The sequence below is a fragment of the Bos mutus genome, chromosome 18 (genome assembly GCF_027580195.1).
Source record: "Bos mutus isolate GX-2022 chromosome 18, NWIPB_WYAK_1.1, whole genome shotgun sequence".
NCBI lineage: Eukaryota > Metazoa > Chordata > Mammalia > Artiodactyla > Bovidae > Bos > Bos mutus.
The window spans coordinates 19,227,968-19,244,451 of NC_091634.1; the positions used below are offsets into that span (position 1 = coordinate 19,227,968).

Here is a 16,484-nt window from a genome sequence, read left to right on the forward strand (position 1 = left end):
CCCATCTGTCTGGTGGGAACAGGCGCTGTCCTCAGCTGTGTGTAAGCATCAGGCGCTGTTCCTCCCATCCTCCTGGATGGGTCTCCCCTGGCCCTGGGCAGTGTCCTTGCATTCACGCACCAAGGAGCATTTTGCTGAGCTCTCAGTGGGGCCTCTTGCGGGTTTATGGAGTTCTCTCAGTTCAGCTCTCTCCTCTCTGGAACTCTGTCCTGCAGATTCTATCTGCCCTGTTGTTCCCTGACTCTCCACTCCATTCCCACAACTCAAGAGAGTCTGTCCAGCTCCATCTCATTTCCTTCTCTCTGTGCTGTAACCTAGACATTCTCTCAGGCAGTAAGCTGGGATAATTAATTGTTTATTTTGATTTTTCACGTGGGAGGGTAAACCTATTATTCTGTCTTTCCTATATTATAGGGCTTCCCTGGTGGCTCAGATGGTAAAGAATCTTCCTGCAATGCAGGAGATTCAGATTTGATCCCTGGGTTGGAAAGATCCCCTGGAGAAAGGAATGGCTGCCCACTCCAGTATTCTTGCATGGAGAATTGCACGGGCAGAGGAGCCTGCCTGGCAGGCTATAGTCTGCATGGGGTTGCAAAGAGTCAGATACGACTGAGTGACTAACACTTTCACACTTTCCTGTGTTATAGTTTTGAATAATTTGCAAGACTGTCAAATTCCTTTTCCTTTCTTTTATATCTTTTTATTTCTCTTTTTTTTTCCATTCCGATCTTTCATTCTAATAGGAACACTACCTGAATATAGACTGCTTGGATCACAGACCTGGTTTCATCTTCCATTAACTGGGAAAGCTTAGAGAAGTCATTTAATGTCTGTTGAAAATGGAGATGACAAATTATCTATTCATGCAGTTGTTGTGGGAATGAAGTGATGGCACACAGCCGGCTGACTGCAGGCATGTAGTCAGTGGATATGCTCTGAACACTGTAGAGCTGAAAGAAACCTTGATTAAGTCACGTGTCCTGTTGTTCAGCCTTCAGCTTGAGGGTTCATGTCTCACTGACTCACTGGGGTGATTCTGTCCACAGATCTGCTCTGGCCGCAGCCATTCTATCGACAACACTTACTGGCCGGACCGTTGCCATTCCTCAGCCTCGCCGGAGAGCCCACTCTGAGAGCGACATGACCTCCATGGAAAAAGACAGTTTGATCGAGCCCTACGCCACTACCTCAGAGCTGAGGCATCAGTAAGGATGGCTTCCTCTCAGGGCAGAGGGGGAGCAGCTCTGCGTGGGGGTGTGTGTGGGTGTGTGTGTGTGTGCATGCGGTTGTGACTAGAGCTTAGCATGCAGGTTTTTAACACCAGTGTCAAAGAAATAGTGTCCTGGAACATTAATCAGTTTTGTTGCTGCTGCTAAGTCACGCCAGTCATGTCCGACTCTGTGCGACCCCATAGACGGCAGCCCACCAGGCTCCCCCGTCGCTGGGATTCTCCAGGCAAGAACACTGGAGTGGGTTGCCATTTCCTTCTCCAGTGCATTAAAGGAAAAGTGAAAGTGAAGTCACTCAGTCGTGTCTGACTCTTAGCGACCCCATGGACTAGCCTACCAGGCTCCTCTGTCCATGGGATTTCCCAGGCAAGAATATTGGAGTGGGTTGCCATTGCCTTCTCTCAGTCAGTCTTGAATTGTATCCAAATTTTCCCCAGAGTGGATCTTGTTAAATTATAGCTTATGAAGACACTGGTTGCTTTCATGGCAGCACCGAGACCATGAATTCACTGCTTTTAGCCATAACCGAAAGTTGTCAGTCACAACTTCTCATGAGTGTCCTCTCTGAACAGTCACACTGTTGAATTTACCTTTGTTGATGCCTGTACTGTAACCATTCTTCTTTAACATCATTTTCTCTCTTGCTTGAGCTGGGTTAGTGCTGACATAGGGCTAAGGATCAGGAAGGTTTCCTCCCGAGGGAGGAGGCACTGGGGAAGAGCTGTGGGATGTACAGGAACCAGCTGGGAATGGCCTGAGGGCTGGGAGTTGGTCAGCATGGTGCAGTTCAGTTCAGTCGCTTAGTCATGTCTGACTCTTTGAGACCCCATGAATCGTAGCACACCAGGCCTCCCTGTCCATCACCAGCTCCCGGAGTTTACTTAAACTCATGTTGATTGAGTCGGCGATGCCATCCAGCCATCTCATCCTCTGTCGTCCCCTTCTCCTCCTGCCCCCAATCCCTCCCAGCATCAGAGTCTTTTCCAATGAGTCAACTCTTTGCATGAGGTGGCCAAAGTACTGGAGTTTCAGCTTCAACATCAGTCCTTCCAATGAACACCCAGGACTGATCTCATTTAGAATGAACTGGTTGGATCTCCTTGCAGTCCAAGGAACTCTCAAGAGTCTTCTCCAACACCACAGTTCAAAAGCATCAATTCTTCAGCACGCTTCTTCACAGTCTTCTTCAGCAGTGACTTTCTTCACAGTCCCACTCTCACATCCATACATGACCACTGGAAAAACCATAGCCTTGACTAGACGGACCTTTGTTGGCAAAGTAATGTTTCTGCTTTTTAATATGTTATCCAGGTTGGTCATAACTTTCCTTCCAAGGAGTAAGCATCTTTTAATTTCATGGCTGCAGTCACCATCTGCAGTGATTTTGGAGCCCCCAAAATAAAGTCTGACACTGCTTCCACTGTTTCCCCATCTACTTCCCATGAAGTGATGGGACCAGATGCCATGATCTTCATTTTCTGAATGTTGAGCTTTAAGCCAACCTTTTCACTCTCCTCTTTCACCTTCATCAAGAGGCTCTTCAGCTCCTCTTCACTTTCTGCCATAAGGGTGGTGTCATCTGCATATCTGAGGTTATTGATATTTCTCCCGGCAGTCTTGATTCCAGCTTGTGCTTCTTCCAGCCCAGCATTTCTCATGATGTACTCTGCATGTAAGTTAAATAAACAGGGTGACAATATACAGCCTTGATGTACTCCTGGAGTAACAGGCAAATTTGGCTTTGGAGTTCAGAATGAAGCATGGTGCAGGGATGAGCTTTTTAGACAGAGAAGAGGGAGTAGGATACACGTGAGCATCTGAAGGGGAGGATTTTTGTGGCTGGGAGGAGTCAGGTGAGGTGGGGAGTCATCTGAGATGGTGCTGGAGAAGTGGGCAGGCTTAGGGGACCTTTGGCGTCCTGTTCCAAGGTTTGGAGTCTCTCCGAGGAGCAGTGAGAAGATGCTTTAAGAGCTCGTGGGGTTGGAGTGGGGATTACATCACCACATTTGACTTTTATCTGCCGTGTGTATTCAATTTTGATATTTGAGGGCTTTTTTTTTTTTTTTTAAACATACCAAGAAATTCTATATTTTTTATGTAGTAATAAGTATGATTGTTTATAGTTCTGACATTATTATCCATTCTAGAAAGATTTTCCTTATTGCTGCGTTATACAAATGCTCACATATTTCCTTCTAGGATGTTGGTGGTTTAGTTGCTAAGTCGTGTCTGACTCTTTCAACCCCATGGACTGTAGCCCGCCAGGCTCCTCTGTCCATGAGATTTTCCTGGCAAGAATACTGGAGTGGGTTGCCATTTCCTCCTCCAGGGGATCTTCCAGACCCAGGCATTGAACCCGGGTCTCCTGAATCGCAGATGGATTCCGGTATTGCAGGTGGATTCTTTACTGATTGAGCTACACTTATGGAGAAGGAAATGGCAACCCACTCCAGTGTTCTTGCCTGAAGAATCCTAGGGATGGGGGAGCCTGGTGGGCTGCCATCTCTGGGGTTGCACAGAGTCGGACACGACTGAAGCTATTTAACAGTAGCAGCAGGATGTGTTTATACTTTTGGTTTTTGCATTTTAATCTTGATTCCGTTTTTGAGATGTTTGAGTATAGCCTGTTTTTCTCCTGCTGAAAATTTATACTTTGGCTGAATAAGAGCTGAAGATGAGGAAGTGATTCTGAAATTCTCTGAAAAGAATAATCACATAAGACTGTAAAAGGGTATCTGGAAGGGAAGAATGTTGACTCAGGGAAGGCTGCGTTAGCCCCATCATATTTTAAGACATATTGAAGTAGTTAAAGGAGTGTTGGATCAGCGATAAGAGGTACACAAGAATGCCCTGAGGTGAGCCTAGTGTTTGCAGGGATATTGAAACTCTAATAGAGGCAGCCCCACAGATCAAAGGGAAAGGACAGGATTCAACAGTTTATTCATTAGCAGCATTAGAAAAAAAATCAGGTTTCAGCCTTGCGTAATTCATGCACCAAAACATTCCTATTGAATGAAATTCCTATACGTAGAAATGTCACGAAGTCCTATATCCAGTCTAATCCAACCTTTCAGAAGGAGATGACTACTGTTTACTTCTGAGCTAAGAATTTGGAAGGTTAAAAAAAAAATTTTAGTTTTAAATCATCTGTATATTAAAAAAATTTACATAGCCAAAATAAAATCAACAGAATTGGGAAAATATTTCTAGTAAATACAAAGTCAGAGTTTTAATTTTTGTAGGTGGAAAAGTTCATTTCAAATTGGAATGGATGTGCTAGAATCTGAGTAGATGAAGGGACAAAGGACATGAGCAGACAATTCACAATAGAAGAACCAAGACTCACACACAAATGTATGGAAAAGCACCCAGTCTCAGTAAGAAATGCACATTTTTGCAGTGAGGTTTACATTCTTTGGACTTCCCTTGTGGCTCAGCTGGTAAAGAATCTGCATGCAATGCAGGAGACCTGGGTTCGATTCCTGGGTTGGGAAGATCCCCTGGAGAAGGAAAAGGCTACCTACTCCAGAATTCTGGCCTGGAGAATTCCATGGGCTGTACAGTCCATGGGATTGCAAAGAGTCAGACACAACTGAGCGAGTTTCACTTCACTTAGATTCTTTTGGCAAGTTTTAGACAATTATTACTGATGTAGTCACAGGTTGGGGAAGTGATTCCATGGGGATGCATGTGGACCTGTGAAATGTTCATACTGCTCGACTCTGGCCTTTCTCTATGTGGTTGTTTTATGGGATGAATCTTCAATACAGAAGAGATTGTACGTTGATGTTCATTGCAGAGCTGTTTGTGTTGGTAAAACCTGCGGGGGAGGGAACCTAAGTAAGGGGAATCGCTGACTAAACTGATGTATCTACTCGAGTCTGACTTTAAAGACTTATTAACAAGGAGGCAAATTGTATATGTATACAGTGATTATAACTGTAAAAATCTAGGTGAAAAACTGGAAAGAAATTCTACCAGTGTACAAAGAGATGGAACAGCGGATGGTTTCACACTTTAGCTGCTGCCTGTTTTGTCGTGTGGTCCCAGTACGTCACAGGGGGACTTGGAGGCGGTGTATTTACTACATGTATATAAACCAGTGTGAGGTGTTAAGTGGCTTGGTCTTTATCTTGATCTTGAATATTCTAATACAGACCACACTGGCAGAATGAAACGGGAAGAAGATCTTCTCTGCCATCCTTTGAAATGCTGGGCTATGAGGAGGACGAGGACACTGACTCGCACCTGTCGTCCAGCCGCAGGCAGTCTGGAGACACCAGCGCTCGCAAGGAAGAGGGAAGTCTCAGCAACGCCACGTATGCCACGCCACACAGAAACCAGGTGCTTGCCGCCTTCCAGCGTTTCTTCTACACCCTGACATTAACTCACAGGAAAGTGTGCCGAGTGCATTAGAAAATAGGTCCCTTTTCTCTCTTTGGCTGTTAATGGCTTGTTGTTTGGGAGCTTATTTTTTATTATTGGTCCAGTCTCATTTTCTACCTTATTAGGCTAAAATTTAAAACTCTTTCCTTTATCTTTCAATACAAGTCCTTCAGAAACAGAAACATCTTCACATCTTTAACATAGATTGCCATCGGATGCTAGTCATCCTGCTCTTTCCTTTGTGACCCTATGGACTATAGCCTGCCAGGCTCCTCTGTCCATGGGGATTCTCCAGGCAAGAATCCTGGAGCAGGTTGCCATGCCCTCCTCCAGGGGATCTTCGCAACCCAGGGATCAAACCCAGGTCTCCTGCACTGCAGGCAGATTCTTTACTGTCTGAGCCACCAGGGAAGCCCAAGAATACTGGAGTGGGTAGCCTATCCCTTCTCCAGGGGAACTTCCCGACCCAGGACTTGAACCAGAGTCTCCTGCATTGCAGGTGGATTCTTTACCAGCTGAGCTACTCAGGAAGCCCAAAATTTAAAACTCCTTCCTTTATCTTTCAAGACAAATTTTTCAGAAACAGAGAAACATCTTCCTGTCTTTAACATGGGTTTCCATCCACTGCTAGTCATCCTGCTCTGTCCTTTGACTGCCCCCTCCCTGAGCTGATTTTCCTGTCACTTTTCCATATGTGTACGTTTCAGTGTTTCTTCAGACTCATGCCTGACAAGGAGCATCATCACATGTCTCTCCACAGTAGCTGACATTCTTAGGGTGCATGTGTGAGTGTCTAGTTCAAGCTCTTACATACGCTCATCTCTAGCTGTCTGGGTGACATAGGTTCTATTTCAGCCCTGTAGGGGCTTCCCTGGTGGCTCAGATGGTAAAGAGTCTGCTTGCATTGTGGGAGACCCGGGTTTGATCCCTGGGTCAGGAAGATGCCCTAGAGAAGGAAATGGCAACCCACTCCAGTATTCTTGCCTGGAAAATTCCATGGACAGAGAAGCCTGGTGGGCTACAGTCCATGGGGTTGCAAAGAGTCAGACCCGACTGAGTGACTTCACTTCACATGTTGGGGAGCCGAGATACGTCTCTGGTTGAAGGAGCCTGGTTCTCCACCATTGCCCACACGTCCTGGTTTAAACTCTTGTGTTCCCAGGGTTTTGAAAGTGGGATAGCACCATTTCTTTAATGGCAAAAGACAACACCGTAATTCCTTTTTCCTTTCTCTTTTTTTTCTTTTTCACCATCACTATAACATGTTACTTGTAGTGACTCTACTTAAAGACTTGCAATGTCAAACTATGTTCATATTGATTTTATTTCTATTGATTATCCTCCCTACTTTGAATTACATTTTAGATGGTCTTAGGGAAATTATTTTGTGGAATGCTTATGTATTTCAGAAACTAACCATCACTTTCTAGCATATACAGGCTTTAACATGCAGAGTTAGGTTTCTCCACAGCAAAGAGCCCTGGATAGGCAGACAGGTGCCAAGAGCCTAAAAAGGTCTCCCCCAGGGCTCTGAAAGGCCTGTGTGAGCACCCACCAGCCCTCAAGGCTGCACACTTCCTGGCTGGTATTTTGGACCCAGGCTATAGGTAGAGCTGTAGCACTCAACTCTTCTGGACATGTGATAGGAAAATTGGGAGTGAAGCTTGCTACCACATTGACCTGAGTGGAGAGAGAGAATAGTGCCCTCCACAAGCTCCTTTGTTTGTTTGTTTTCCTTTGTTGTTAATGAAACATACAATTTTATTTTTCAGGCCACTGTGTCTTGGTGGCTCAAGGACCCATGTACAGTACAGAAATTTGTTTTAAAAATTTAAAAAGTAGAGCAAGGCAACGAACAGTATCAAGGATTAGGGAGGAGGCGGAGGGGCTGTGGGAGTGGGAGTTGGCACCACCATTGTTGGGGGGAACTGTTTGACGCCGTCTATTAAAGCTGAACAGGTGCATTTTCCATAGCCAGGCACCCCCACAGTTGAGGTATAGAACATAATGTAACTCATTAGTGTTCTCATTCTCCAGGATGAGCAAGTACTGACATCTTATCTTTTTTTTTTTTTGCTTCCAATTTTTAGTAAAAGAAAACTATGGTTAGGGTTGAAATCTTTGTCTCCCATCTGCTTCATCCCTGGAAGGCCATCTCCTCCTGGATTTGGGATGTGTTCTGGAAGTCTGTTTTTATTCTTTTGCTGCAAATAAGTATCCGGAAACAAATGTGTTACTATATGTATATATATTTAATTGTGCAAAGGTCACCATACAGGAACCCATCTTTCCTCCTCTCAGCTTTGTAGTTTTTTGAGTTGCATACACATTATTTATCTGCTCACCTACTGGTGAACATTTAGATTATTCTGTTGCACACTTGATATGTGTACCCCAGTGGGTGTTGCCAAAATGTCCTCCAAAGGAGTAGTTCCCACTTGCCTTCCCAGCAGCAGTGTGTGGGTGCAGGTCTGCACCTTTGGGCACATGCCAGCCAAGAGGAAAGCCTTTCCGCAGTGCAGCCCAGGGGCGGAGCCAGAGGTGGAGTGTTAGTAAGTGATTGCGGTTGAAAGGTCTCATCATAACCTGCAGAGGAACGAATGAAAGGGCCCTGAAGCTGGAAAGGGATTTGTTTCCCACAGTCTCAGGATTAGTACCTCAAGGGGAAGAAGACACATTGACTTTTTCTGAGCATTTGATATCTTCCCTGGTGGCTCAGTCGGTAAAGAATCAGCCCATAACACAGGAGACCTGGGTTCGATCCCTGGGTCGGGAAGATTCCCCTGGAGAAGGGAATGACAACCTACTCCCGTATTCTTACTTGGAGAATTCCATGGACAGAGGAGCCTAGCAGGCCACAGTCCTTGGAGTCACAGAGAGTTGGACATGGCCGAGTGGCTAACACACACACACGTGCACAGGCAGCTCACACATGCCATTTCGTTTACTTCACACCTGTGTGGGTACGTGTGAGAGAGAACAGGATAAGTGACTTGCCCAGGGTCATCCAGCCCACCACCCAGTGGCAGAGGCAGGATTCAGATCAGGACAACCCGTTTCTCCTGTTTAGAATCAGAGTTTGTGTTGACAGTCCTTGAGCCTCTCAAGACTGTTAGCTAGACGTAAAGATTGTTGTTTGTTTTTGAGGATTAAAATACATATCTTTGAAGAAAATGGGTGTTTGGTGCATAAAAAACCACTGTTTAATCACTAGATGGCGCTAGCAGTGAAGGAGACACTGCCTTCAGTGCAGTTTAGTTCAGTTGCTCAGTCGTGTTCCACTCTTTGCGACCCCATGAATTACAGCACGTCAGGCCTCCCTGTCCATTTAGTTCTGTTTTTTTAAGTATTATTTTTACTGTAGACACTTGCTTCTTATTTGCTCCTTAGTTTTACTATAAGCATTTTGTAATCTCAGGTAAATAATTTATGCGTTTATTCTTTTCAATCAAAACTAGTAAGATAAGGACACAGACCAGCCCACGTCAGGCAGTTTGGGTATAAGTCTCTGCCTCACGCCTCTCTCTGTGTTTCAGGGTAGTTTGGGCAAACATCTTCGTGCGAAGTGTGTACCTGCCTAGCAGTGGCCTAGCAAATGGAAAGCAAATGGCCTAGCAATGGAAAGCAAGTCTTGTTTTCAGCAGTTTTCTTGTTGGTGCCACAAAAAGTAAGGCTGGAGGGGAAGCGGGCTGTGTGAATGTGTGGTCAGTTTGCACGGTACGAGAGCCCAGCAACAAGAGCAGTGCTGGGACATTCAGAAACCCAGGTCCAAGTCCCGGCTTCTCTGCTTCCCAGGTTTATGACTTGGGAAGTCAGATAACCTCCCTGTGCCTCAGCGCCTCCATCCTGTAAAGGACTGTCAGCGTGGACAGTGTCTTTGGGTCGGTAAATAATTTGACACCTATTTGTCCAGCATCTGATGAGTACCAGGCATGTACTAGGTGCTGGAGAATCAGTACAAGGCTCCCTAGTCCCACAGTTAAGTTAATCCATTAGAATTATGATGAGTGTTACAAAGGAAGGGTACTTGGTCGCGTGGGACCATATATAACCTTTCTGAGACGACCGCCGAGAGTAACAGCAGAGAAGGGGTTACAGCCTTTCTTCTCTCATTTGAGGTCACTTGATTTTTCTGCCTGATAACTTTTGTAGGTTCATCTTTATCCTTTGAAGTTCAGTAATTTCACTAGGATTAACAGTGGTGTTTATTATTTTCTGTCCTTTTTTCCTGAAATTTAGTTTACATAATTCCGAAGACACGGATTTTCCACCTCCCTTTTTTTATTTTCTGGGAAATATTTTCCTCCCCTCTTATTTTATCTTTGACTGGTTTCATCGTTGGTTCATTCCGTTCTCCTTTGGGAACATGAGACATGCGTTTGTTGGGTCTCCTTTATTTGTCTTCCATGTCTGGTATCTTTTCTCTAATCCCTTGTCCCTCCATTCTCTTCTCAGCATCACTTTGTGTGATTTCCTCTGTGTACCCTCATCCCTCTCAGCGCCTTGTCACTGTGTTTTATGGCTTCTTGGCAACCACTCCAGTATCCTTGCCTGGAAAATTTCATGGACAGAGGAACCTGGCACACTACAGTCCATGGGGTTGTGAAGGGACAGACATGACTGAGCAACTGAGCATGCATACAGTATAACTTTTACCTTTGTATTTATTTCATTTTGCCTTTTGCTTGTTTGAGTTCTGCTCATTTATGTCACACGTTTTTCTGTGGCCTCATCACTTTTTTTTTTCCTGCAAAAATATTTTTGTTTGTTTATTGGGCTGCGCTGGGTCTTCGTTGTGGCACAAGGGATCTTGAGTTGGGGCATGTGGGATCTAGGTCCCTGACCGGGGATGAACCCGGGCCCCCTGCATTGGGAGTGTGGAGTCTTAGCCACTGGACCACCAGGAAGTCCTGCATTATCACTTTTCTTGATCTCCTGGATCTCTTCTTTTATTCCTCATGTCAGTCTGTGCTGTATCTAGCGTCTATGAGAGTACAGAGTTGGATTCTGGAGGGTAAAGGAGGGCTCTCTCAGCATCTCCCTTCAGCCTCGCCCGCTCTCCCATCTGCCCCGTGGGAATGACTGTATGTCTCCTGGGACCGTCACATCCTTGCTGTCAGTGCACCCATCAGAGGATCACTTTGAACCTTTGTACCTGTGACACTTTGTGACTGTCAGAGCGTCTGCATTTCTGAAGTCTGAGGAGGTTTGGCAGCTTCTGACATTTTCCCTTTCTTCCAAATTTCATAGGTTTGGTATCTGTTTTCTGGCCATTGAATAAGCTTTCTTTCTTTCTTTTCATTGATTTTAGTAGGTTTTAAGTGAGGAGAGTGTAGTCTGAATACCTGCTGAAATGAAGTGAAAGTCTCTCAGTCATGTCTGACTCTTTGTGACCCCATGGGCTTATATAGTCCATGGAATTCTCCAGGCCAGAATACTGGAGTGGGTAGCCTTTCCCTTCTCCAGGGGATCTTCCCAACCTAGGGATCGAACCCAGGCCTCCCACACTGCAGGCGGATTCTTTACCAGCTGAGCCACCAGGGAAGCCCAAAATGCCTGCTACCATTTTCCAATAGAATCACTGATAAGATGTTATTAGAGCTCCTCTGTCACACATTCTTGCTATTGGTGCGTTTGTGGATTTGCAGAACATTTTGTCATAAAATACCATATATTCATTCATTTGTTCATTTATTCATCCAACCAACTACCCACAGACAGGTATGTGAATATCTGCCATATGCTTGGGTCCAGAGAGGAATCATTCATGCAGGTGTGAACCATTTATCTCTAGAAACTTCTGGAGACCAAGGAATAGTGGGGACTCTTGCTGCTGCTCTTGAGGATTAGGAGTTTCCCCGTTCTCTCTGCAGTTTTTAACTTTTAGTTTCTTTAAGATTTTCTCTTACCCAAGTATACATGAATTTCCATGTCTTATAAAAAAGTTTGATGCTGCTTTTAAGCAAACACCACCCCTAACCCCTGCCGTCCCATCCCTCCTCTTCTCTCCAGGACAGGCCTCTGTGGTCACTTTGTGTCTATATCATCTTCTTGCCTCCAAATAATCAAATAGACAGAAGGTTTAGATAATGGACATTTAACTCTCACACAACAAAGTGAAAAGGTAGGCGATTCCAAAATTGTTTCAGCTGCGTATTGAACACAGGAGCCTGAAATTCCCTTGGCCTGCTCTTTGTGATCACCAGAGGCAGCCAGTTCTTCCCGCAGAAGAAGGAAGCGGGGCATGGTCCTTCAGGCAGTGCTGTGTTGATGACGGGGAACGTTTTTTCCAGAGGCCCGCCAGCAGGATGCTCACTGGTCACATGCCCATCCCTTGACAGGTTACTGGCTGAAGAGAGAAGGATTACTGTGATTCGAGCCTACTTGCACCAAACAAAATTGGGATTCTCTCAGCAAGGTAGAAAGAGGGCCACTGACTGCTGAGTGGGCGGGGCTGAGGTGCCTGCAGTCTCCCTGTCTGCATTTACACATACACATCCGCACGGTTAGTGTGTATGCGTGCAGATCACTGACTCTGCTCTAGCAATGTGAGCACCTCTGTATTAGCTTGAATCCCGCTGGTGACAGTAGAAGGCCAGGAGAACAGATCAGGCACCAAGCTGTCACTCCCGCCGATTCCAAAAGCTGCTCAGAATGCACCCTGCCACCTTCTAGCAGTGAGGTCTCCTCCATACAGCAGTGAGGAAGCATGGATCACAAACGTTTGTTTCATTCCCTGTAACATGCCGCACCAGGGGAGGTCCAGCATGTTGTAGACCTATAGAGGTCCCACTGCAGGCCCGCAGGCCCCTCCACCTTACAGATCAGAGCTGCCTGCGGCCCCACCCCGACCGAGTTACCTGGGTTCTCTGCACAGTCTGACCACACTCTTGCCTGGACTTCACCCCGGGGTGGAGCCAGCTGGACCCCTCTGTTGCTCCACCGGTCGTGTCTGTTTAGTGTGTCTTTGTGGTGGGGCTCCAACGTTGGCATCACTGATCTGAGGAGAGGCTCCTGGGAAGGTGCCAGCTCTGTCTGGGGCTGGACCCTCTGCGTCCCCAGGGTCACCAGCACTGGCTCTACAGTCGGCTCAGCCCACAGTCACGGGATCTAGACACTGAGGCGCCCTTGCTGTGCTGCCAGGTTCCCAATACTGTGCTTTCACCTCCGGGTGAGAAGAGATCCCCCAGGCTAACGTTTGAACTGTGTAGGTGTGAGATCAGGGAGGATGTATTATTTTACATCTGATTACATTTTTAGGTGTGTACAAATTTCAAATCTTACCTCCCTGGTAAATTGAACAGTTTGTCACTATAAAGTGACCCTCTGTATCTCTGAAAATGTGATCTGCCTTAAAGTCTTTTTCATCTGACGTTCTCCATCTTTCTTTGATATTTGTACGGTCTGTTTCTTCCTATCCTTTAATTTTAACCTTCCTGCATCCTTATGTTTAGCTGTGTTTTATAAACAGCATCTAGTTGTTTTTTCTTTACGTTTACCAAGATATAATTCACATATTAAATCATACTATTCATCCATTTACAGTGTACAATTTGGGACTTCTCTGGTGGTCCAGCGGTTAAGACTCTGCTTCCAATGCAGGGATGAGGGTTTGATCCCTGATCGGGGAGCCAAGATTCCACATGTTGCACAACACCACCACCCCCCCCCCAAAAAAAAGGTTTATAATTCAATGCAGTATATAGTTTTTGTTAACCAAATTTGACAAAATTTTCCTTTGTCTTTTTACTAGAGCTTTTGGTTCTTTTATGTTTAATGTATTCATGGGTATATTTGGGTTTAAATCTGTCATTTCTGTGTTTCCTGCTTGTCCTATTGCTCTGTATCTTTTTTCTTGTTCATTCTTTTGAATTGATGGATTTTTTAGTTCTATTTCTTTCCCTCAACTAGCTTAAGTTATACTAGCTTCTCCCCCCCACCAATAATCACCCTGTAAATTCTAGCATGTACATTTTACTCTTTAAAATCCTAGTTAGCGTCCTCCCCAGGAGGAGAATGAAGGCGCTTAGGCCAAGGCTGCAGACGGATGTGGGAAAGGCCACTCCTGGCCACTGGGATGGCAGCACTGTGGATGGGGCGCCTGGCTTCCACCTCTCTCCCTTCAGCACCCAGACAACTTTTCTTTTAGTTACTCAGGTGATTTTCACACTCTGAAGTATTTGGTACTTTTAACAATGCTTTGCATTAAAACTTTAGAGTGTTTCTAGAATGTTGTCACAAATTCTTTAGGCTTATTTATCGATGTATTATATATACACAAGAGACACATAAGCTGTAACTTTACAGCTCAGTGAATTTTTGCAAAGTAGCCTCCACCCAGATTAAAAGAAGAAGAAGAATACTGCTAGACTGCCAAAGTCCTCTGTGACTGAGAAGAGTCATTGCTCCCCCAGAGTTAACCACTGCCCTGACTCCAAGAGCAGGTTAGATCTTAGAAAAATCACCTTAGATTAGTTTTGTACTTCACTGGTGGCTCAGATGGTAAAGAATCTGCCAGCAATACAGGAGACCTGGGTTTGATCCCTAGGTCAGAAGATTCCCCTGGAGGAGGGCATGGCAACCCACTCCAGTATTCTTGCCTGGAGAATCCCATGGATAGGGGAGCCTGGTGGGCTACAGTCCATGGGGTCGCAAAGAATTTGGACACAACTGAGCAGCTAAGCACACAGCACATTCTAGAGATTCTGTGACTTTCATCATACATTTTGTATGCTTTGGAGTGTTTGAGAGCCTTCTGTCATTGTGTGGAAGTTGTTGGTTCATTCTTATTGTTGTGTGATATCCCATGGGACAGCTGTAACATCCAGTAACTTATTTACTCTACTAAGGGTAGATATTTGGTTGTTTCCAGTTTGGAGCTTTTAGGAAGAGTGCTCTATGAACATTCATGTGTGGTGGGTATGTACCACTCGTATATACTGATGAGTGGTGTATGTGTAATCATAAGGCATAAGCAGCCATAAGGTACTATCAGCCATTGTACAAGTAGATACTAACAAGCAGTTTTCCATAATAGGGTATCGTTATGATGGTATTTGGGCTTCCCTTGGTGGCTCAGCTAGTAAAGAATCAGCCTGCAATGCAGGAGACCTGGGTTCGAACCCTGGGTTGGGAAGATCCCCTGGAGAAGGGAACAGCTACCCACTGTAGCATTCTGGCCTGGAGAATTCCACGGACTGTATAGTCCATGGGGTCGAAAAGAGTCAGACACGAATGAGCGACTTTCACTTTCACTTTTCATGATAGTATTTGAGTCGCCTTAGCATTTCATACTTCCTAAATAAAAGTGAGTAGCTTAATATACCTTTGACAGGGTAAACAAGGCAGATGGTCCCTAGGAGCTAAAAGCTTAAGAGATTCATTTCTTTTTAATTTCTTCAATGATGAGTAGAGTGGGAGACCTTTCTGCAGCTCTGAGCCATGTCACCCCAGAGCCCTCTACCCCCAGCCTGGTGGGCCTGTGAGCCTTAGTTTTTGGCCCTGAAATGCCCCTTCTTGTGGGCATCTTGCTGGTCAATGCTGCCCCCTTCCCAGCCATGGGGATGGAACGTCCATGGCCTGCAGCACAGCACAGCTAAGCCAGGCTGATCACATAAGCAGGATTTTACGAAGAGTCAGAATAGTGGAAGGGAAGCCACCCAGGGAGCACCAGCCTCAGCTTATTGTACAAGACCTGGTTCTCTGCTCTTCCCTGAGGGCAGCCTCTGTCCTCACACCCCGCCTCTCCCAGAGCTCTGCCAGTGAGGCAGCCTCCTGCTCATCGGGGTGGTCCCAGACCCGGCTCACAGGTCTGTGGGGGGCAGCTCTACCATTCGTGACCCTGCAAGGGAGTTTTTCACAGATAGTGATGGGGGGAGAGTCCCATTCCATCAGGAAACACTCACAGTGGCCTCCTAGCCAGCAAGCGTAATGGGCCCCGATCCCCAACAGTTGCCTTGGTGAGGGTTCTCACGGGGCAGGTCGGCAGCTCTTGCCCCATGTAGAGGTGAACAACACAGCATCAGCACCAGGGCACGGTGGTACTGGGTGCTGCACAGAGCAGGCTGGAGGCAGCTCCTTTTCCTGAGTTGGTCCCTGGCAGGAATGGGGAAGCCAGGTGCCCAGGTAGCATGGGGTGGGATGCGGTGCAGCATAGCTGTGAAGGTCTCTGTGGCTTAGGCCAGGAGTCCCCAACTCCCGGGCTGCGGACTATCCTGTTAGGAACTGGGCTGCACAGCAGAAGGTGAGCGGTGGGTGGGCAAGTGAAACCTCATCTGCTGCTCCCGTGGCTTGCATTACTGCCCGAACCATCCCCAGCCCCCCACCTCCATCTGTGGAAAGACTGTCTTCCATGAAATCAGTCCCTGGTGCCAAAATGTTTGGGGACCGCTGGCTTAAGCATAATTTGGATGGCACTGCCTTTGCCGTTGGGCTTTTCCTGAGGGACCCACGGGTGTAGCCCTTTTATGTCTTGGAGGGGAGGTAGCAGTGGAGAGGGTATCGAATAAGACAGCTGAGTTTGTTGGGAGGAAGTTTATACAGAAGTGCTTACCACGTGTTGTTCCTCTGTCTTCGATAACAAAAAGGTTCCATCGTCACACGGGGTGGACACTGAAGATGAGGAAAGTATTTCTGAACAAGATGGGTTTCCAGGCTCACCTATTCCACCAGAGAATACACAAGGAAAAGGTAAAAAAAAAAATTGTTTTTAAAACATTTCACGTAAAAGCATTTTATGGCCATAAATATTGGTTCATTTGGAGGAACATATAACCATTGCACCTCCGTACCGTGGTTCCATGATTTTAAGTGAGAATATCCCTGAGCTTTGTTCTTCCTGGGATACAGTGAAAATGACTGCGTGGGTGT

At 46.0% G+C, this 16,484-nt stretch overlaps 1 protein-coding gene across 4 annotated transcripts in view; it reads left to right on the plus strand.

Annotated features, from left to right (window-relative positions):
• Positions 1-16,484, plus strand: part of CEP89 (centrosomal protein 89) — an 86,510-nt gene that overhangs the window by 10,254 nt on the left and 59,772 nt on the right. For 3 of the 4 annotated variants that reach the window (XM_070388005.1, XM_005897763.3, XM_070388006.1), the window contains 3 exons: positions 1,047-1,205; positions 5,387-5,573; positions 16,202-16,304. In XM_070388005.1, coding sequence (XP_070244106.1) covers positions 1,047-1,205; positions 5,387-5,573; positions 16,202-16,304 — 449 coding nt within the window. Of the gene's footprint in view, positions 1-1,046; positions 1,206-5,386; positions 5,574-9,151; positions 9,283-16,201; positions 16,305-16,484 lie in introns of those variants that run through there. The other variant, XM_070388007.1, reaches the window with a different exon arrangement.